Below are 18,822 nucleotides of genomic sequence, written 5' to 3'. Positions count from 1 at the left end.
GTACCTATGTCCTTAACAATGCAACTACGACTACTAGCATAACTAACTCTGGGCTAAAACATCCTTTAAAACATGGAAGTACTGTTAACTGAGGTTCTGTGTTGACCTTTGCTCTCCTATAATGCAGATGGGTTTGAACACCAAAATTAAGCTAGCAAGCCACTGGTATTTTGAAATGGAAGTGCACACTGAACTTCTGCAGCACAGGGGTTCTCCATTTGCTCTTTTCTAGAGAGGCCACCTCCAGCCTTAAGCTTTGTAGAGCACACTTTTGAATATCATTCTTCCAGCACATATTGTGCTGCATTAAAAGTGGTGGGGGATAGGTGAAGATGTTTGAACTAAACCCCTATGCAGTGGAGGTGCAAATGTACCTTTTAAATTTCATCTAGTTTATGGGGGAGGAAGTATGGGAGAAGAGTGCTTTAGGCTCATCTAGTTTTAGATTTATGATTTGCCATGTGGGCCTGAACTGCATTCAGAAAACTATTTACCTCTGTCCACAAACAGCACCTAAACCTTAAAAATAGAAAAAGCTTTTCTTGACTGAACTGGAAGGGACTTATGTGCCTAAGCATGTTTTCAATTATGTACCATTAATTACTAATGGCTCCTAAGAGTCTTTTATTCTGGTCTGTTTACTACTGTTGGAAAATTGTTTATAGCCCCTGCAGCTAGGTATCAAATCATAAATTATTAATTAGCTTGTGGGTCAAATCCTTTTCTAGTGTATCTAACAGTTCCTTTTAAATGTTCGCCAGTGGCTGGAAGCTGGTGCTGTCACACAGCTCGTGTGTGTGTGTGGTTTTTATATATAATATATAAATTAAAGCCAAAACTGGCTGAGAACTTAAGTTGGATGATAACGCACTGTAAGCCCAAGTGATGTTCCGAACAAGAGCCCTCAACTACAGTTGTAGCTGTTTCTATCACTTCATGCTGACATCTGTAGCTATCATGGACTCCCATAAAGACACTGGATTTAAGGCTTACTAGAACAGTGGTTCTCAAACTTTTGTACTGGTGCCCCCTTTTGCATAGCAAGCCTCTGAATGCCACCCCCCTTTATAAATTAAAGACACTTTTATATATTTAACACCATTATAAATCCTGGAGGCAAAGCCAGATTTGGAGTGGAGGTTGACAGCTCACAACCCCCTATGTAATATCCTCGAGACCCCCTGAGGGGTCCCAACTCCCAGTTTGAGAACCCCTGTACTAGAACCATCTGTACCCACTAATTTCTTTTGTCCTCTGATGGGGAGCTGTTAACTGCCCACTTCACCTTGAATGGTTTCTTGTAATGTGTTAATTCCTGTGCTTAACACTTTGCTTTACCTTGTATTTAGCTGGTTTCAGAGTAACAGCCGTGTTAGTCTGTATTTGCAAAAAGAAAAGGAGTACTTGTGGCACCTTAGAGACTAACCAATTTATTTGAGCATGAGCTTTCGTGAGCTACAGCTCACTTCATCACTAAGTGCTTGTCTACGCTTACAGGGCTGCACTTGTGCCCCTGTACCACGTAGTAAAGGTGCTCCCTATGCTGACAGGAGAGCATCTCTAGTGTCGGTACTCCACCTCATGGAGAGGCAGTAGCTATGCTGATGAGAGAAGCCCTCCTAGCAACACTGCGCTGTCTACACTGGGGCTTATGATGGTATAACTGTTGCTCAAGGGTGTGGATTTCCCTGAGCAACTTAGGCTACATCTACACTGCACACCTTACAACAGGCAGTGTAGCTGCTCTTTGTCCCTGACGACAAAATAAAACCACCCCCGCCAAGGGGCGGTAGCTTTGCTCTCAGGAGAGCGGCTCCTACTGATGAAGCCCTGTCCGCACCAGTACTTTCTAGCGTTAAAACTTTTGTTGTGGGGGGGGTGTTTTCACACCCCTGAATGACAAAAGCTTTAACAAGGAAAGTGCTAGTGGAGACAAAGCCTGTTATGCTGACAGATTGGTATTTGTAGACCAGGGCTATGTACCTTTCCTAGATCTTAAGCAGAGTCTGTATAAACTCAAAAGCCTGACTTTCATCAACAGACATTGCTCCAGTAACATATTACCTCACCCATCATGCCTTTCTGCAGATATAAGGTTCAGAGTGACACACACAGTTAACAGTCCTGGAACCTGAGGGGGGAGAATCTCAAGGAACTTGCCCCTCCTCACCCAGACACCTTATATTAAACCTCCACGAGAGACTAGTATGGCAGTATTGAGCATGTGAAACTTAAATGTAATTTTCCACTGCTGGATCTGCCTCACATCCCCAAGTGCCAGACCCCTCAGTTAATTGAGAAGACCTAGTCCTAAATTCTGAAGCAGAGATACAAGAGTCCTACAATGGAAGTCAAGGCTACAAAACAGAGTTGGTGTTCTGCAGTGCTCAGCCTGCAACAACCCAAGCAATGAGATGGGACTGTGGCGCTTGCCTGACCAGGCCTGATGCAAACACGTTGCAAACTTGCTCCCTGACTTCACTCAGCTGTAAAATCTGAGTATGTGTAATACCACCCCATGGACCTCTTCCTCTTTCACTACTGCAACACTTGGGATGCCACACTTCCTATGTATAAAAAACAAATGCAAATCAACCATAGATGCCACCTTAAATTGTGTATCTGAAAGTCTTAAAAATGACTAGGTAAGCACATAATGCATTTCATAAATGGGGAAACTGCACAGAAAATTTAAGTACCTTACCACAACTCTCACAAAACATCTGTTCCTGATTTTAAAATTGTCAGATGGAGAACCCACAGCAACCTATGGTCAACTGTTCCGATGGTTAATGAAAAAGGTCAAGAGGAACTAGATGTCATGACCTCCAGAGGGTTCAGCTAAATCTTGAGCAATGCCTGGAAGGTTACTGTGAGGTTCTTACTAATTTATTTCCTAGCGCTGTCTGTTTCTTTCTGTCCTCCCCCTTTCCAAATAGAGTCCAGTTTAGCTGACCACTAAAAAAATCCACTCTTGTGTCACTGCTGTGATCAGAAAGCTAAACTAAAGACAACTTAGCCAACTGCAGTAAGAGGTTGGTAAGGCTGAAGAGGCTAATACATTCCTTGCTCAACCTATGGTGTTTTCCATGAGCCAAACTACAAAAGTGGAAAGACAGACACCGCTTACATGGATCTGAACCAGGCACTGCTAGGAGCTTAGAGGAGGTAGACGTACAACAGCACTGAAGGGAGGGTTTAGCACCCAGGCCAAAATGGAGGGAAAAATGCTGACAAAATTTAAGTGGGTTTCCCTTCCCCCTCATTGCAACAGATTCTACAAAGCCAACTTACAAATAAACCCAGCGTCTGCTTCCACTGCAGAAGAACAGATTTTCCAGATAAGTTTACTGAAGTATGGAAGCACAAGGAAAAAAAGAAGTCAAACTACCTGCATCTATAATCTGTTTTCTTTAGTGATGTTTTACTGTACAGCGATTGAGAAAAAAAACAAAATGATTTTCAATACAGAAGGCCATAGTTGTAACATTTCCTGAAGCAGTAAGAACAGAATTGCAGTTGGCAGATGTCTTCTCACTTATTGATGAATTCACAGCACTAAAGGAACAAATTCTTCGTATCAATCAATATCCACCAATTCAACTTCAAAAAAGAGCTTTGCATTTGGAGGAATCCTGTTTGCACAAGAGTTAAAGACATTTTAACATAATCCAGTTGGATATATGAACTGGCTAGATATAACTTGTGACTTACCACCTGTTGTTCAACCTGACACTTCAAAGTTTGACATTTCAGTAACCTCTAGCAAGAAAAGTTTTCACCTCCACTAGTTTACATGCTAAAAGCAAGCTATTAAATCATTCACTGTATCTGTAACATGGCAGTGACCATACGAAACACTCTGTGCCAACTGCTCAGCAGGTAGATTTCACAAGGTCTTAATGAAATGCTTGTGGCATGAGACTTTCCCCCTCGTAAAGCCCAGCTAGGGTAGTGATGTAAGCAAGTCAGGAGCAGCATAAAGCCATAAATCTTCCTCATTTTAGGGTACTATTAACGTTGCTGATTCAGCTTCTAGCAGGAAGAGGGGCAAAAGTAGCACAAGACTCCGGACAGAGCATCAACATGTCTCATTGGCAGAGCTGCAGGTCCAAAAAGAGCCACAAAGTAGGAGCAAGGGAAGAACTGTAGCCTCCAACCATCCGTCAGCTATAGAGGGGGGAGCATGGCTGGGAGTCTGCTGAGCAGTTTTGCAATGGGTGTCCCTGTCTGCTTTCCATTAGCCCTGTTTGCTGATCTGGGAACATAAGAATGGCCATACTGGGTCAGACCAAAGGTCCACCCAGCCCACTATCCTGTCTACCGACAGGGGCCAATGCCAGGTGCCCCAGAGGGAGTGAACCTAACAGGTAATGATCAAGTGATCTCTCGTCTGCCATCCATCTCCACTCTCTGACAAACAGTGGCTAGGGACACTATTGCTTACCCATCCTGGCTAATAACCATTAATGGACTTAACCTCCATGAATTTATCCAGTTTTCTTTTAAACTCTGTTATAGTCCTAGCCTTCACAACCTCCTCAGGCAAGGAGTTCCACAGGTTGACTGTGCGCTGTGTGAAGAACTTCCTTTTATTTGTTTTAAGCCTGCTACCCATTAATTTCATTGGGTGGCCCCTAGTTCTTATATTATGGGAACAAGTAAGTAACTTTTCCTTATTCACTTTCTCCACACCACTCATGATTTTATAGACCTCTATCATCTCCCCCCTTAGCCTCCTCTTTTCCAAGCTGAAAAATCCTAGCCGCTTTAACCACTCCTCATATAGGACCCATTCCAAACCCCAAATCATTTTAGTTGCCCTTTTCTGAACCTTTTCTAATGCCAGTATCTCTCTTTTGAGATGAGGGGACCACATCTGTACGCAGTATTCAAGATGTGGGCGTACCATGGATTTATATAAGAGCGATAAGATATTCTCAGTCTTATTCTCTACCCCTTTTTTAATGATTCCTAACATCCTGTTTGCTTTTTGACTGCTGCTGCACACTGTGTGGACATCTTCAGAGAACTATCCACGATGACTCCAAGATCTTTCTCCTGATTAGTTGTAGCTAAATTAGCCCCCATCATATTGTATGTATAGTTGGGATTATTTTTTCCATTGTGCATTACATTTATCCACATTAATTAAATTAAATTTCTGTTGCCCAATCACTTAGGTTTGTGAGATCTTTTTGAAGTTCTTCACAGTCTGCTTTGGGCTTAACTATCTTGAGCAGTTTAGTATCATCTGCAAACTTTGCCACCTCGCTATTTACCCCTTTCTCCAGATCATTTATGAGTAAGTTGAATAGGACTGGTCCTAGGACTGACCCTTGGAGAACACCACTAGTTACCCCTCTCCTTTCTGAAAATTTACTATTTATTCCTCCCTTTGTTCCCTGTCTTTTAGCCAGTTCTCAATCCATGAAAGGATCATCCCTCTTATCCCATGACAATTTAATTTACGTAAGAACCTTTGGTGAGGGACCTTGTCAAAGACTTTCTGGAAATCTAAGTACACTATGTCCACTGGATCCCCCTTGTCCACATGTTTGTTGACCCCCTCAAAGAATTCTAATAGATCAGTAAGACATGATCTCCCTTTACAGAAACCATGTTGACTTTTGAACAACAATGTATGTTCTTCTATGTATCTGATCATTTTATTCTTTATGATTGTTTCAACTACTTTGCCCCATGCTGACGTTAGACTTACCAGTCTGTAACTGCCAGGATCACCTCTAGAGCCCTTCTTAAATAGTGGCATTACATTAGCTATCTTCCAGTCATTGGGTACAGTAGCTGGTTTAAAGGACAGGTTACAAACCATAGTTAAAAGAAAAGGAGTACTTGTGGCACCTTAGAAACTAACCAATTTATCTGAGCATGAGCTTTCGTGAGCTACAGCTCACTTCATCGGATGCATACTGTGGAAACCCAAGAGTTCTGAAAGAACTCAGATGTGAAACTGCGGAACTATTAACTATGGTTAATAGTTCCGCAGTTTCACATCTGAGTTCTTTCAGAACTCTTGGGTGAATGCCATCTGGTCTCGGTGACTTGTTCCTGTTCAGTTTCTCAATTAATTCCAAAACCTCCTCTAGTGTCACTTCAATCTGTGACAATTCCTCAGATTTGTCACCTACAAAAGACCGCTCAGGTTTGGGAATCTCCCTCACATCCTCAGCCGTGAAGACTGAAGCAAAGAATTCATTTAGTTTCTCCGCGATGACTTTATCGTCTTTAAGTGCTCCTTTTGTATCTCGATCGTCCAGAGGCCCCACTGGTTGTTTAGCAGGCTTCCTGCTTCTGAAGTACTTAAACATTTTATTACCTTTTGAGTTTTTGGCTAACTGGTCTTCAAATTCCTTTTTGGCTTTTCTTATTACATTTTGACATTTAATTTGGCAGTGTTTATGCTCCTTTCTATTTACCTCACTAGGATTTGACTTCCACTTTTTAAAAGATGCCGTTTTATCTCTCACTACTTCTTTCACTTTGTTGTTAAGCCACGGTGGCTCTTTTTTAGTTCTTTTACTGTGTTTTTTAATTTGGGGTATACGTTGAAGTTGAGCCTCTATGATGGTGTCTTTGAAAAGTGTCCATGCAGCTTGCAGGGATTTCACTCTAGTCACTGGACCTTTTAATTTCTGTTTAACTAACCTCCTCGTTTTCGCATAGTTCCCCTTTCTGAAATTAAATGCCACAGTGTTGGACTGTTGAGGTGTTCTTCCCACCGTAGGAATGTTAAATGTTGTTATACTGTGGTCACTGTTTCCAAGCAGTCCTGTTATAGTTACCTCTTGGATCAGATCCTGCGCTCCACTCAGGACTAGATCAGGAGTTGCCTCTCCCCTTGTGGGTTCCTGTACCAGCTGCTCCAAAGAGCAGTCATTTAAAGTATTGAGAAATTTTGTCTCTGCATTTCGTCCTGATGTTATATGTACCCAGTCAATATGGGGATAATTGAAATCCCCCACTATTATTGAGTCTTTTTATTTTGATAGCCTCTCTAATCTCCCTTAACATTTCATCGTCACTATCACTGTCCTGGTCAGGTGGTCGATAATAGATGACTACTGTTATATTCTTATTAGAGCATGGAATTACTATCCACAGAGATTCTATGGAACATGTGGATTCATTTAAGATTTTTATTTCATTTGATTCTACATTTTCTTTACCATATGGTGCCACTCCCCGCCCCTCCGCATGACCTGTTCTATCCTTCCGATATATTTTGTACCCCGGAATGATTGTGTCCCATTGATTGTCCTCACTCCACCCGGTTTCTGTAATGCCTATTATATCAATATTTTCCTTTAACACGAGGCACTCTAGTTCACCCATCTTATTATTTAGACTTCTAGCATTTGTGTACAAGCACTTTAAAAACTTGTCACTGCTTATTTGTCTGCCCTTTTCTGATGTGTCAGATTCTTTGTGAATGTTTCTCATCTGATCTGGCCCATACTTTGTCCTCTTCCATCCCCTCCTCCTGATTAAACCCTAGAGAATGTCTATCAATAGACTTGCCTCTAAGAGAAGTCTCTGTCCGACCCAGGTGTGCCTCTGCAGCCATCGGCTCCTCCCCCCGATCTCTTACTTTAAAAACTACTCTGCAAACTTTTTAATGTTAAGTGTCAGCAGCCTGGATCCACTCTGGTTTAGGTGGAGCCCATCCTTCCTGTATAGGCTCCCCCATCCCAAAAGTTTCTCCAGTTCCTAATAAATCTAAACTCCTCCTCTCTACACCATTGTCTCATGCACGCATTGAGACTCTGAAGCTCTGCCTGCCTACCTGGCCCTGCACATGGAACTGGTAGCATTTCTGAGAATGCCACCCTAGAGGTCCTGGATTTCAGTCTCTTTCCTGGCAGCCTAAATTTGGCCTCCAGGATATCTCTCTGACCCTTCCCTACATCATAGGTACCTACATGTACCACGACCACCAGCTCCTCCCCAGCGCTACACGTAAGTCTATCTAGATAACTCAGATCCGCAACCTTCGCACCAGGCAGACAAGTCACCAGGGGGCACAAGTTGAGATGCTGGAGACAAAGGGGGTATTTTCCCTTTCTCCCCCTCCTACCAGCAGCACAAAAAGCTAGCAAGGAACAGAGACACGTAGGATGTAGGGAGTGTTCAGCAGGTCAGCCCACTCCTGTTTTCTCCTTGTGTCCTCCGGCCAGAGGCATTCTGGAACATAAGCGCAGATGAATCTCACTACTTCCTCTTCTCTTTGCTGCTGAAGCAATGACAACAGACTTCTCTCTTTCTCCCACCCCGGTTGTTAAGAACATAAGAATGACCATACTGGGTCAGACCAATGGTCCAAGTAGCCCAGTATCCTGTCTTCTGACAGTGGTCAGTGCCAGAGGGAATGAACAGAACAGGGCAATCAAGTGATCCATCCTCAGTCATCCAATCCCAATTTCTGGCAGTCAGAGGTTTAGGGACCCCAGAGCATGGGATTGCATCCCTGACCAGCTTGGCTAATACCCATTGATGGACCTATCCTCCATGAACTTAATCTAATTTTTTTTAAACCCAGTTATAGTTTTGACCTTCACAACATCCTGTCAACGAGTTCCACAGGTTGACTGTGTGTGTGTGTTTTTTTAACTAGTGTGACCAGGTATCCCATTTTTAAAGGGACAGTCCCATATTTAAGCCCCCCTGCAGGTGTCCCAACTTCTTAAAAACATGCCTCCCTCTCCCCAGCCCGTGTTGCCTTGGAAAGACATGGTGCCAGGTACCAGGAGAGGCGGGTCTGTCCCAGGGGCCAAGCCAGGCATTGACAGTGGAGAGGGCTGGGCAGGGAGGGTCAGGTCGATTGGTCACCCCCACACCATGTGAGAGAGGTGTACAGGAGCGTGTGTGTGTGTGTCACCTTGCCACATGTTAACCCTAAAGCTTTAAAGATAAGGTAAATAAAAAGAATCCTACACAGTATTTCTTTTTAACAAGGGCTCAGTCAACTTGATGTTAATTGAATGTTTGTACTGCATAGTTCTGACTGATTGCCATTGAACTCGCTTGCATACAAGTTATTTTAACAGGTGCCCTGTATTCAGCATAGGGAAATATGGTCACCCTACTTTTAACCAGTTACTGATCCATGAGAGAACCTTCCCTCTTGTCCCATGAGAGCTTACTTTACTTAAGAGCCCGTGAGGAATCTTGTCAAAGGCTTCTTGAAAGTCCAAGTACACTATATCCACTGGATCCCCCTGGTCCATCCCCTCAAAGAATTCTAATAGAATCGGATTCCCCTTCATTTAAAGCACAGCAAGTTACCTCTTTACTACCCTTATATGGTCCCGATAGATCACTGAATTTGTTTCAGTGCTGGAGGTGGAAACATTTAGGAGAATGCATACTTACATACAGAGGAGAGAGGAAGAACTATGCCAATGAAGCTATGAATGGAAGAATGGCAAGTCATCCCTGTTCCCAAACTAGTGTCATGCCTCACTTAGGATGTCCTGCTCCTAGTTCAGCTAGGACACATTTTTAAAGCATAAACCGTCATTAGCATTTTGAAATCCATACATACATTAATTCCCCCATATTCACTTAGGCTTCCACCCTTAGCCAACCTGTAACTGCAAATGTATATTCCATTGCCAGATCCCTGCCTGCAAGGCCTTTGTCCTGCCAAGTGCGTGTTTGTGACAGCCAGTAGTACAAGTCTGCTCTTTTCCCACTGTATTAACTGCTAAGCAGAGGCAACAATCTCTGAAACAAGTGTGCATGGCAGGGGCTGCTGAGAGAGAGACAGAGAAAGAGTGAGCGCACACTCCAAAATGGTCCTGTTCTGTAAGTCAAGCACCATGTTGCCAACGTACACCCCGCCAGAAATCCATCTTTGCCTTGGTTATATGTTTCCAGCAGGAAAAATCTTACTGCAAAGAGACTTGAAGAATAACAAGGACGTTCCCAAAAGGTACATTCAGTCCTGTTCATATTTTCAAGTAAAAGGATACTTGGCATCAGGCTGCCCTTTCTTCCCATAAGCCCATTCAGGTTCAATTTCCAGATGAGCCTTCTCCCCTTTAGTCATTGTCAACAGAGCTTCATCCCACTAAAAAAGAAAGTATGTTGTAACATGAACTTCAAAAAAAAAGATGTAATTTCCAACTCTATTCTTTTAAGTACTTGAGCTCTGAGCCAGAACACACACACCAATAAATGCTTCCCAGCTTGCAGCTTAACTAACTGCAGATGGCCTTCCAAGCAGTAGTGTTCGACAACTGGATTTTTCCTTTTAAAAAATGAAAATGTTCCCACAGTAACACCTGCTCAAGAGCTGTTCTAGGATTTATTGCCACGGATTTGGATTTATAGCCCAGGCACATACAGTACAGTGGAAACTAGCCTCTGAAGTTTAGTATCCCCTGATGTGAAGATACTAGTAGGCCAAATCTTTCTTATTTCAATAAGAATATGAAACTCAGAGTGTGTGTTTTCACAGATTCCACTTATTTTGGGATTTACAGATAAGCCGTTATCCAGCTGGGGTTTATGAAGTTTGATAACTAATTTTATCTCTCAGTGCTTGTCCCTCCCCATGCCAAACCTCATAGCTAGTGTTCAGAGTTTAGCACGGTATCAGCTTATCAGATAACAGGTGGTATTCAGATCTCAGCTGTTTGAGGTGTATGGCAACAATCCAAGCATGGAAGTGTTATAGCAAGAGACTAAAGCTTATCACAAAAAACTGAAGCAAGTGGCACAAGACCAATGATATTTTGGGGGTGTCCCCCTCCGTAAGTAGCTGTCACAGTACATCCATGCCGAGCCACAGCAGTCGTGCATGGCACTGGTGAGGAACCTGATCCTGCACTGAGAAATGCAGCAGGGCGGCCACCAAGTTACTACTGTCCAGTAATAGAAGGGAGACAACGAGCAGGGCCTGTAGCTAAGCACCTCATTATGAGATGATACACCCACATCTCCTCAGACATACCCATGCAGCATCCACACCTGCCCCCATTCTCTAGGCTCTCCAAGGTAAGTAGGCAGGCAGTTGTGTAAAGGGCTTGACACATCTGCTTTGTCCAGAGGACTATACCTAGGGCTTTACTTAGCTACCCATCCTCTTAAAAGTAGCCTTCACTTGCACTAGTGACAGACTGGAGCTCCATGTTGTGCCCTGTGCAAGGATCAAGCTTAAGTGCAAAGAAGTGTGATCAGCTCTTCAGAGTTCTGAAGTGAAATCCAGATACAACATACTGGCTCGCAGCTGTTCTTCTGACACCATGACACGCATCAGAGCTTGGGAATAGTTCAGGATACTGTTTAGCTCGTCTGTTCAGCTGTGGCATGAGGGGTGACTGAGTGGATAGAAGAGGGGCTCTGGCGGGAGATAAGGATATGTTGACTGACCTGTCAGGTTACTGGAACCAGCACATACTGTCAATTTGCATTGTGGTAGGGCTAGATGCACAAAGGGACTTGGGTGCCTAGATGCCTCCTTAGGCACAATTGACATTCACAAAACCACCACTCAGCTGCCACCAAACCTTCTAGGCACCTAAATCACCACTTCATGCATAGGTTTCCATGGGTGGGCAAGCTTGTCAGAGCCCTCGCTCAGGCAAGCCTTATCAGATTTCTCAAACTAGGCATTCCTCCGCATCTCTCACCTACAGGGCCACTCTGGTATATATGCTCTCAGAAGACCTAACTTGCATATGACAGCCCAGGGCAAAGTTCGGAATTCTTGGGGCTATCTGTACCAGAATACCCATTAGCTCAGTGGTTAGGGCCCTGACCTGGGTTGTGTGACAGTCACTCAGCCTGATTTGGAGCAGGGATTTGGCCCCAGGGCCCCCACATGCCAGGAGAGTGCCCTAACCACCAAGTACCTGACTATTCTGTGGCAGGTCTATCGCTTTTGTTGGTGCTGGTCCACTATCTAAAAAAACCTGACTATACACTGGGACAGGGCCTTGAACTTGACTTCCTAACCATTTGGGTACTGAGATACTTGCTAACTCTCTCTTTTTTTTTTTGCCCTAATGAATATTAATTATACAGAGAAACCCTCCTCTCCCCCATAGGGCACTCAACTGAAACATGGGAGACCTGGGTTCAAGTCCCTGCTCTAAATCAGACAGTGCAGGGATCTGAAAACAGGACCCTTGCATCCCAAGTGAGTGCCCTGACCACTGCGCTATTTGCTGTAGTGGGGTGGTGGCCTGTCTCTCTGGCATATCACAAGAAAGGGCTGATCTTGCTTAGGCCCTGACTCCAGGAGAGGTATCACGGTGGAGAATTCCAAGCAGAGAGAGGTGCCTCTCTCCATTCTGTCAGACAGGTGCCTAAGGTCTGGACCGATGGGGATTAGGCACCTGCATATCACTGTGGATCTGGGCCCTGAGCCCCAGTCCTTTCTTCTGCATTTCACGCTTCTGCTTAGGTTTCCTGGCTCAGCTTGCTGAGTTCTGAGAATCCCTTTCTTAGGCACCTCACTCAGGGCTGTGAATTCTACTAGATGTAGGACCCCTAGCAGTTAGACTCCTTTGTGAACTCAGCCTGTCGCACACAGGGGCTCCAATCAAGGTTCACTGTGCTACATGCTGTACAAATATCTAACACACTGTCTCTGACCCAAAGATCATACACTCAAATACTGCTGTCCACGTGTTTAGTTATGGAGAGGGCCTAGCACTGGGAAGTTAGATGAGGGCATTTATATAAAAACTGAAATAAAACATATTCCTGGCATAAGAGCTGTAAACTCACTCTCTTCTCCAGATAATTCAGAGAAGCACCCAACAGATGCACACCAACAGGTAAACCTACAGACCGAGGACTTCATCAGACTTTGACACAGACAGATTTTTATGTGGTTTACTTACGCCTCTGATAACTTTTCCTACGCCAACTTTGAAGCTTAAAGGTTTGGCTCCTTTTTTCTTCTTTGAACCTGAAAGACACTCGTAGATACATTTATTCAGCCAAAGTCAAGTCACTAACTAGCTCACGCTAATAGTTCTGACTAGAACTACCACTACAGTTACGCACCACAAATATCTACTGCACCGAGATATAGATTATAGATGAGCTATAAATGAATTTCCCCATGTTTCATATCATTTAATCATTCAAAATAGCAGCGAAATAGCAAACAATGGGGCAAATTCACTCTTGATGCAAGTGCCCATAGTTTCTTTAAACCAGTGAAGTTGCACTAACACCAGAGCTGATACTGAAGTAACAAACAGAGAAGATCTATTTTTATGGTATTAGAAATGCAGGAAGGTACTGTATTTGGCAAGCAACATGTTCAATAAAATCAGCAGGGAACCAATTTTATGTACAATGTCTGGAGCAGAAAAACAGACTGTAAAACAATGATCTGAATCTTGCATAGTATTGCAATTACAACCTATTACTTTTAACAGTGCTATAAAACTGCTGCAAAATTTATGTTTCTAGCACTTGTTTCCCCCATAAGCTATGTATTTTACACACTTATCCCCAAAGCATCTTTGCATTTAACTGATAATTATACAAGCTGTCTGCTTGGGCAGCTAAATAAGCTACCACCACTCAGGCTCTATAGCTAAACAGAGTTTTATGAATTAAAAGCCTTTATCTCTGCCCTTCTGCAAAGCCACAGGACTGACTAAATCAGTATGTTTCACATTATCCATGGCCTGGAAATACCATATGTAGCCTATGGCAAGATGCAGGGATCATGTTATAAAAGTGAGTCCTCAAAGAATACCCTGCTTTCTCTCTTGGAAAGATTCATCCCAATAACTGACAGCAACAGGACACGGGGCAGAAGCAGTTTCTTAGGACCCAGGCTATTCAAGCCTTTAAGAAGCATAAAGACAACTTGGTGACTAGCGTTCCAGCTAATTTCTTCCACTCATATGTTGTGGAAACTATCTGAACTCTTTAAACCTGCAAGACCTTGTTATCCATGTGACCTTACTTGTTTGAATATTGGTATCGAAGACAGTCCCATCCTGTAACTTTCCCGTATACCAGCAATGAACGACATCTCCTTTTTTGGGAAAGTTAGTTTTATCCCCCTTTTTCAGAACTGATTTTGTATATTTTGGTGGACCCTGAATTAAGATAGAAATAGAGAATTACCACAACCTTAATGACTCGTCCCAAGTTACCAACAAAGCACAAGATGGACTAACTGAAGCTAATTGAGTTTAAGCCACTGAACGAACCACATTCAGATACTAAGGTGAACAGCACCCACATATATGCTTTTAAATTAATATAGTCTGTACGGTACTTTAGCATCCTTTGGGAAGGAAAGGGTTATATAAATGTAGTCTATGCCAAACCAAGATTGGTCCTGATGCCGAAGTTATTTAAAACTTTGAGGAGAAATCTGCATGAGAATGACTACTGGCTCAAAATATGCTGGGTAAGTGAGAAGTTAAATTAAGGTCCAATTTTTCAATCGGATGAGGGTCTTCCAGAAAACTACAAATACAGACTTATGAAGAACAACTTGTAAATAAACACTTCACAGCTGTCACTTCTGGTGAGAAAGCAAACCAAGAGCACTCAATTTCTCTTTACCAGTTTGTATATGGTACGCTGCTCAGCTCTCTTAACATCACTGAAAATGTCTTCATGGGGCTTTGGCCCTCAAATGTACCCCTGTCCAGTTAGTGACTATTCCAACAAGAGAGAAAATGCTGAGGGGATACATTGTACCAATAAAAGAAACATTTTGCAGTCATATTAACACTTTCTGCTTGGATACTGCCATCCAACCAGAAATCCCACTAGTGAATGTTTGTCCGCCGTACCACTTCACTTCCAAGAACTGTTGTGTTCATCTTAAACAATTTCAGAATCAATTTATGGATCCATTCCAGGCTGCATGCTTTATTACCAATCCCCCTCAACCCAGCCCACTCAAATTCTCTACCTTTTATAATTCAAGGTTTCAAAAGCATTTATTCTACTACACAGGCAGTAGTCCTAATCTTAGAAAGAGTAGTTTTCTATACAAACCTCATCAACAATCTCTTCAGGCTTAGTTTCTTTTGCCTTGTCTTCATCAATTTTGACGTTCTTTACCTGTTCCGTCACTTTATCTGCACTCTCTGTGCCTTTAAAGCGCTGTAAGGAAAGCATTTATCATTACCTGCTACATAAAAGGATACGAAATCCTTCAAAAGGCTGTCAAAATCTACTTTACAGCTTTTATATACTTAAGGACCAGTTCTGGAGGAGAAACAACCATGGATTCCAATAGTCAGCAGTATTAAGGCTCTACAATGTACCTAGGTCAGATATGGGGTGATCATTTCATGAGAAGTGTTTGCCCACAGGTGATATTTTTCTGTGACAGTGCATTCAAGAGAGTAGTGACTGTCTGGTTTCACCCATATAGCTGTTATTGGGGCATTTAGCGTACTGGATGAGGTACACCACCTTGTTGTGATAGGCATGTGTAGGACCCAGGGATCCTGAGAGGTGTGTTGTGGGGGGTACTAGAGGGCCACTTCACCTTGAATGGTCTCTTAGATTAGAATATGTAACTACTGATGTGAAACAATCAGTTCTACATTGTACTTAGTTGCTATGCTCCGAGTACCTTTCCCAAACCTGGCCTCTTTCACTAACAGACGTTAGTCCAATAGAAGATATTACCTCACCTCTCTAATAACCTGGGATCAAGGTGACTAAAACACTGCAAACTGAAATACGAGTTATTTAAATATGTATAATGATGCAGGATATTTATAAAGGATAAAAAATGTCATATGTTTTCTGACAACTGAAGATGCACAGGATGTATTTGCATGACTGGTTATCTTAATTTGCTTTGAAGGGCATGCATAATCAAAACATGTTCCTCTAGATTAAAAAAATATATATTCAAATGATCTGAATTTTGATGGGTCAAAGGAAAAATTCAAAACCCAGCAAAACCATCACTCACTGAGAACTACTTATATACCAAGTGTCAGCTATCAAACTTCATCCATGTTTGTGTTAGTCTGTGAATTGTGGTAATACCCTTTTAAAAAGTTCTATTAACTTGGTTTAACTTGAACAAGTAGTGTTTCTGATAGCACACCCTATAAATAACATACACAGAATTTTTAAGTTACTTTTATCAAATATCTGGGTGTTTCTGTTCCCGTAATAATGTTCAGAAGGCCCCTTGTTGAGATCTGAAAGCAGTATCAGACTCTTTCCCCTCTAGCTCCTTCCTCTCTGAGCACACACTATCTGTCTCTTCAGTTCCAATTTTGTTGCTGTTATTAGCAAGAGTGTGCAGGAAACAGCAAGAACAAAGGATCAACAAATGATGAAATTGACTATAGAGAGTGCTGTCAAACATATAAAGCAAAGCACAGAGAAAAATCTCATCTTTCAGTTACAAATGACTGCCTTAGGAGCCACAGCAGGCACTCACTATTCCAATGCAAGTGTGATTATGAAGTTGACAATGTCCCTTTAAATAGATGAACACTATTTTCACGCACTCAAATGAAAAGCAGCAAGAATTTTGCTCAAAGTTCGAAAACAAAAATATGCTTCAGCTGCAGAACAATTCAGCCAAACAGGCGAACGGTTTGGAGAACGTGGAAATGAGGCTAGAACGAAAACCATCTGTGTTCTCAGTCACAAGCAAGTGCTATAAGAACGAGGGGCTCTTTGTCCCATACAGGCCTAGGAGAGGCAGGTACTCACCTGAGTTTCAAAGAGCTGGTTATAGGCCGTAACTAACTGGTCCTTGGTTGCAGTCTTGGCCACATTTTTTATTTGCCCCAGTAACTTGTGTTCTGCAAGAAACTAGAGACAAGAAGGGGAAATTTAGCTGAGTTGCCAGGGCTTTCCGTGCCCGCAGTCTGCCGCGAAAGGGCCCTGGGGTGCTAGCACTGCTGGGGGTGGCAGGTTGCACTCGGAGAGTTGGGGGCTCTCACAGGATGGACCTGTCACTCCCTTGGGGGTGCCTGGGTGGGTGGAGTGGTGGTGTCCGGCCAGGGTGGAGTCGGAGGTGTGGGTGTCATGGGGACTAGCTGGGATGGAGTCGAGAGACAGGGGCAGCCTGGGGGTGAAGTTGGAGGTGGTCATGTTCTCCTGCTGGGGTGGAACCAGGGGACCGGGCCAGAGGAGTGGGCATGGGATCCTGCAGGGGATGAGCTGGAGGATCTGGTTGCAACGAGTTGGGTGGCGGAGAGGGGTGAAGTTGTAGAGGATCATGGGTCCAGCCGGGATGAGTTGGGGGCAGGGGGGTGAAGCTGGGGAGGATCGTGGGGTCCAGGTGTGGGGGGGCAGGCTGGGGAGGATCGTGGTGTCCGGCCAAGGTGAGGCGCGGGAGGAACGGGGCCCGGCCGGGGGGGGGGGGCAGGCTGGGGAGGATCGTGGGGTCCGGCCAAGGTGAGGCGCGGGCGCGGGAGGAACGGGGCCCGGCCGGGGCGGGGCACGGGAGCAGGTAGGGCGGGGCGCGGGAGGAACGGGGGCGGGAGCAGGTAGGGCGGGGCGCGGGAGGGGGAGGGGGAAGGCGGGGGAGGGCGAGGCGAGGGGGGAACGGGGGGGCCGGGCCGGGGCGAGGCGGGGGCGGGGGGGCCGGCGAGTTGGGGCGGGGGACCCGGCCGGGGCGAGGTGAGGGAGGAGCGGGAGCAGGGAGGGCGAGGCGAGAGGGGAGCGGGGGGCCGGGCCGGGCCGAGGCGAGGTGAGGGAGGAAAGGGGGCAGGGGGTCCGGCCTGGGCGAGCGGAGGGGGCAGCAGGGGGGCCCGGGCGAGGCGGGGGGTCCGGCCTGGGCGAGCGGAGGGGGCAGCAGGGGGGCCCGGCCGGGGGGAGACGGGGGCGAGGCGAGCGGGGGCGGGGGGGGCAGGTCCGGATGGCCGCGGGGTCCGGCCGCGCCTTGCGCAGCTGCCCTCAGGAGGGCGCGGGAGCGGCCGCCGCGAGCCGCGGGCCCCTCCCCCCGCTCCGCCCGTACCGCCTGCGCCGCGTGCTCCTGCAGGAACTTGATCAGGTCCTTCTTGGGCAGCGCCTCGCTGCGCAGCTCCTCAGCGCTCCACTGCCGCGGCGGGGCCGCCGCCATTTTGCTGCGCCGCGCCCCCCGCCTCCGTCGCAGGGCTCCCGCGCAGCGCCTGGCCGGGGGCGGGGCGAGGGACCAGAGAGCTGTGGGCGGGGCCTGGGCTGGGGGGAGGGGCCAGAGGGGCGGGGCGGGGTCTGGGCGTGGGGGTGGGGCCGGAGGGGTAAAGGAGGTGCTTGGGGTTGGTGGGCGGGGCCAGTGGGGTCGGGGAGGGGCCTGGTCTTGGTGGGCGGGGCCAGAGGGGTGGCCGGTAGAGTAATCTTTACCCATTTTAAGAACAGGAGGATTTGTGGCACCTTAGAGACTAACCAATTTATTTGAGCACAAGCTTTCGTGAGCTACAGCTCACTTCATCGGATGCAGCCTTTTCTTTTTGCGGATACAGACTAGCACGGGTGTTACTCTGAAACCTGTCCTTATCCATTTTGACTCTCTGGGTATAATTAAAGCACCAGAACCCCCATTGTGTGGGTGAGGTTGTACCAGTCATGACAAAGGACAGTTTGAATATTATGAGAGAAGGTGGGTGAGGTAATATATTTATTGGACCAACTTCTACTGGTGAAAGAGACAAGCTTTCAAGCCATACAGAGCTCTTCTTGAAGGTTGGCAGAAGGCTCCTCCTGGCTGAAGGGAAGAGCTGCTCTCTAGGCATCCAGCTACAGAAATGAAGAAGCTATTAATATGCAGGTACAATCAAAGAGAAGCAACATCTTGTGGTGACTTGCAATCTGCAGTGGAAACTTTACTATGCTTCACTTTATTAC

At 45.3% G+C, this 18,822-nt stretch overlaps 1 protein-coding gene across 1 annotated transcript; it reads right to left on the bottom strand.

Annotated features, from left to right (window-relative positions):
• Positions 1 to 3,398: 3,398 nt before the first annotated feature.
• FKBP3 (FKBP prolyl isomerase 3) lies at positions 3,399 to 18,124 on the bottom strand. Its single transcript, XM_077819721.1, has 7 exons — positions 17,957 to 18,124; positions 16,705 to 16,806; positions 15,013 to 15,120; positions 13,961 to 14,096; positions 12,876 to 12,943; positions 9,996 to 10,093; positions 3,399 to 3,635 (listed from the first exon to the last, which is right to left on the bottom strand). The coding sequence occupies exons 1-7, from the start codon at positions 18,059 to 18,061 to the stop codon at positions 3,581 to 3,583; spliced, it is 672 nt and encodes a 223-aa protein (XP_077675847.1). The 5' UTR covers positions 18,062 to 18,124; the 3' UTR covers positions 3,399 to 3,580.
• Between the last annotated feature and the right edge of the window lie 698 nt (positions 18,125 to 18,822).

Source organism: Eretmochelys imbricata, chromosome 6, assembly GCF_965152235.1.
Source record: "Eretmochelys imbricata isolate rEreImb1 chromosome 6, rEreImb1.hap1, whole genome shotgun sequence".
Lineage (NCBI taxonomy): Eukaryota > Metazoa > Chordata > Testudines > Cheloniidae > Eretmochelys > Eretmochelys imbricata.
The sequence above is the reverse complement of the archived record's forward strand: the minus strand, read 5'-3'. Positions and strand labels throughout refer to the sequence as shown.

What these genes read in the sequence shown, in the direction of transcription:
- FKBP3 (XM_077819721.1), bottom strand. Translation starts at nt 18,061, where the DNA reads ATGGCGGCGGCCCCGCCGCGGCAGTGGAGCGCTGAGGAGCTGCGCAGC. An exon ending in CTGAAGAGATTGTTGATGAG is followed by an intron (nt 14,097 to 15,012) that starts GTTTGTATAGAA and finishes ATCTTAATTCAG; the next exon opens with GGTCCACCAAAATATACAAA. An exon ending in CGATACCAATATTCAAACAA is followed by an intron (nt 12,944 to 13,960) that starts GTAAGGTCACAT and finishes AGTGTCTTTCAG; the next exon opens with GTTCAAAGAAGAAAAAAGGA.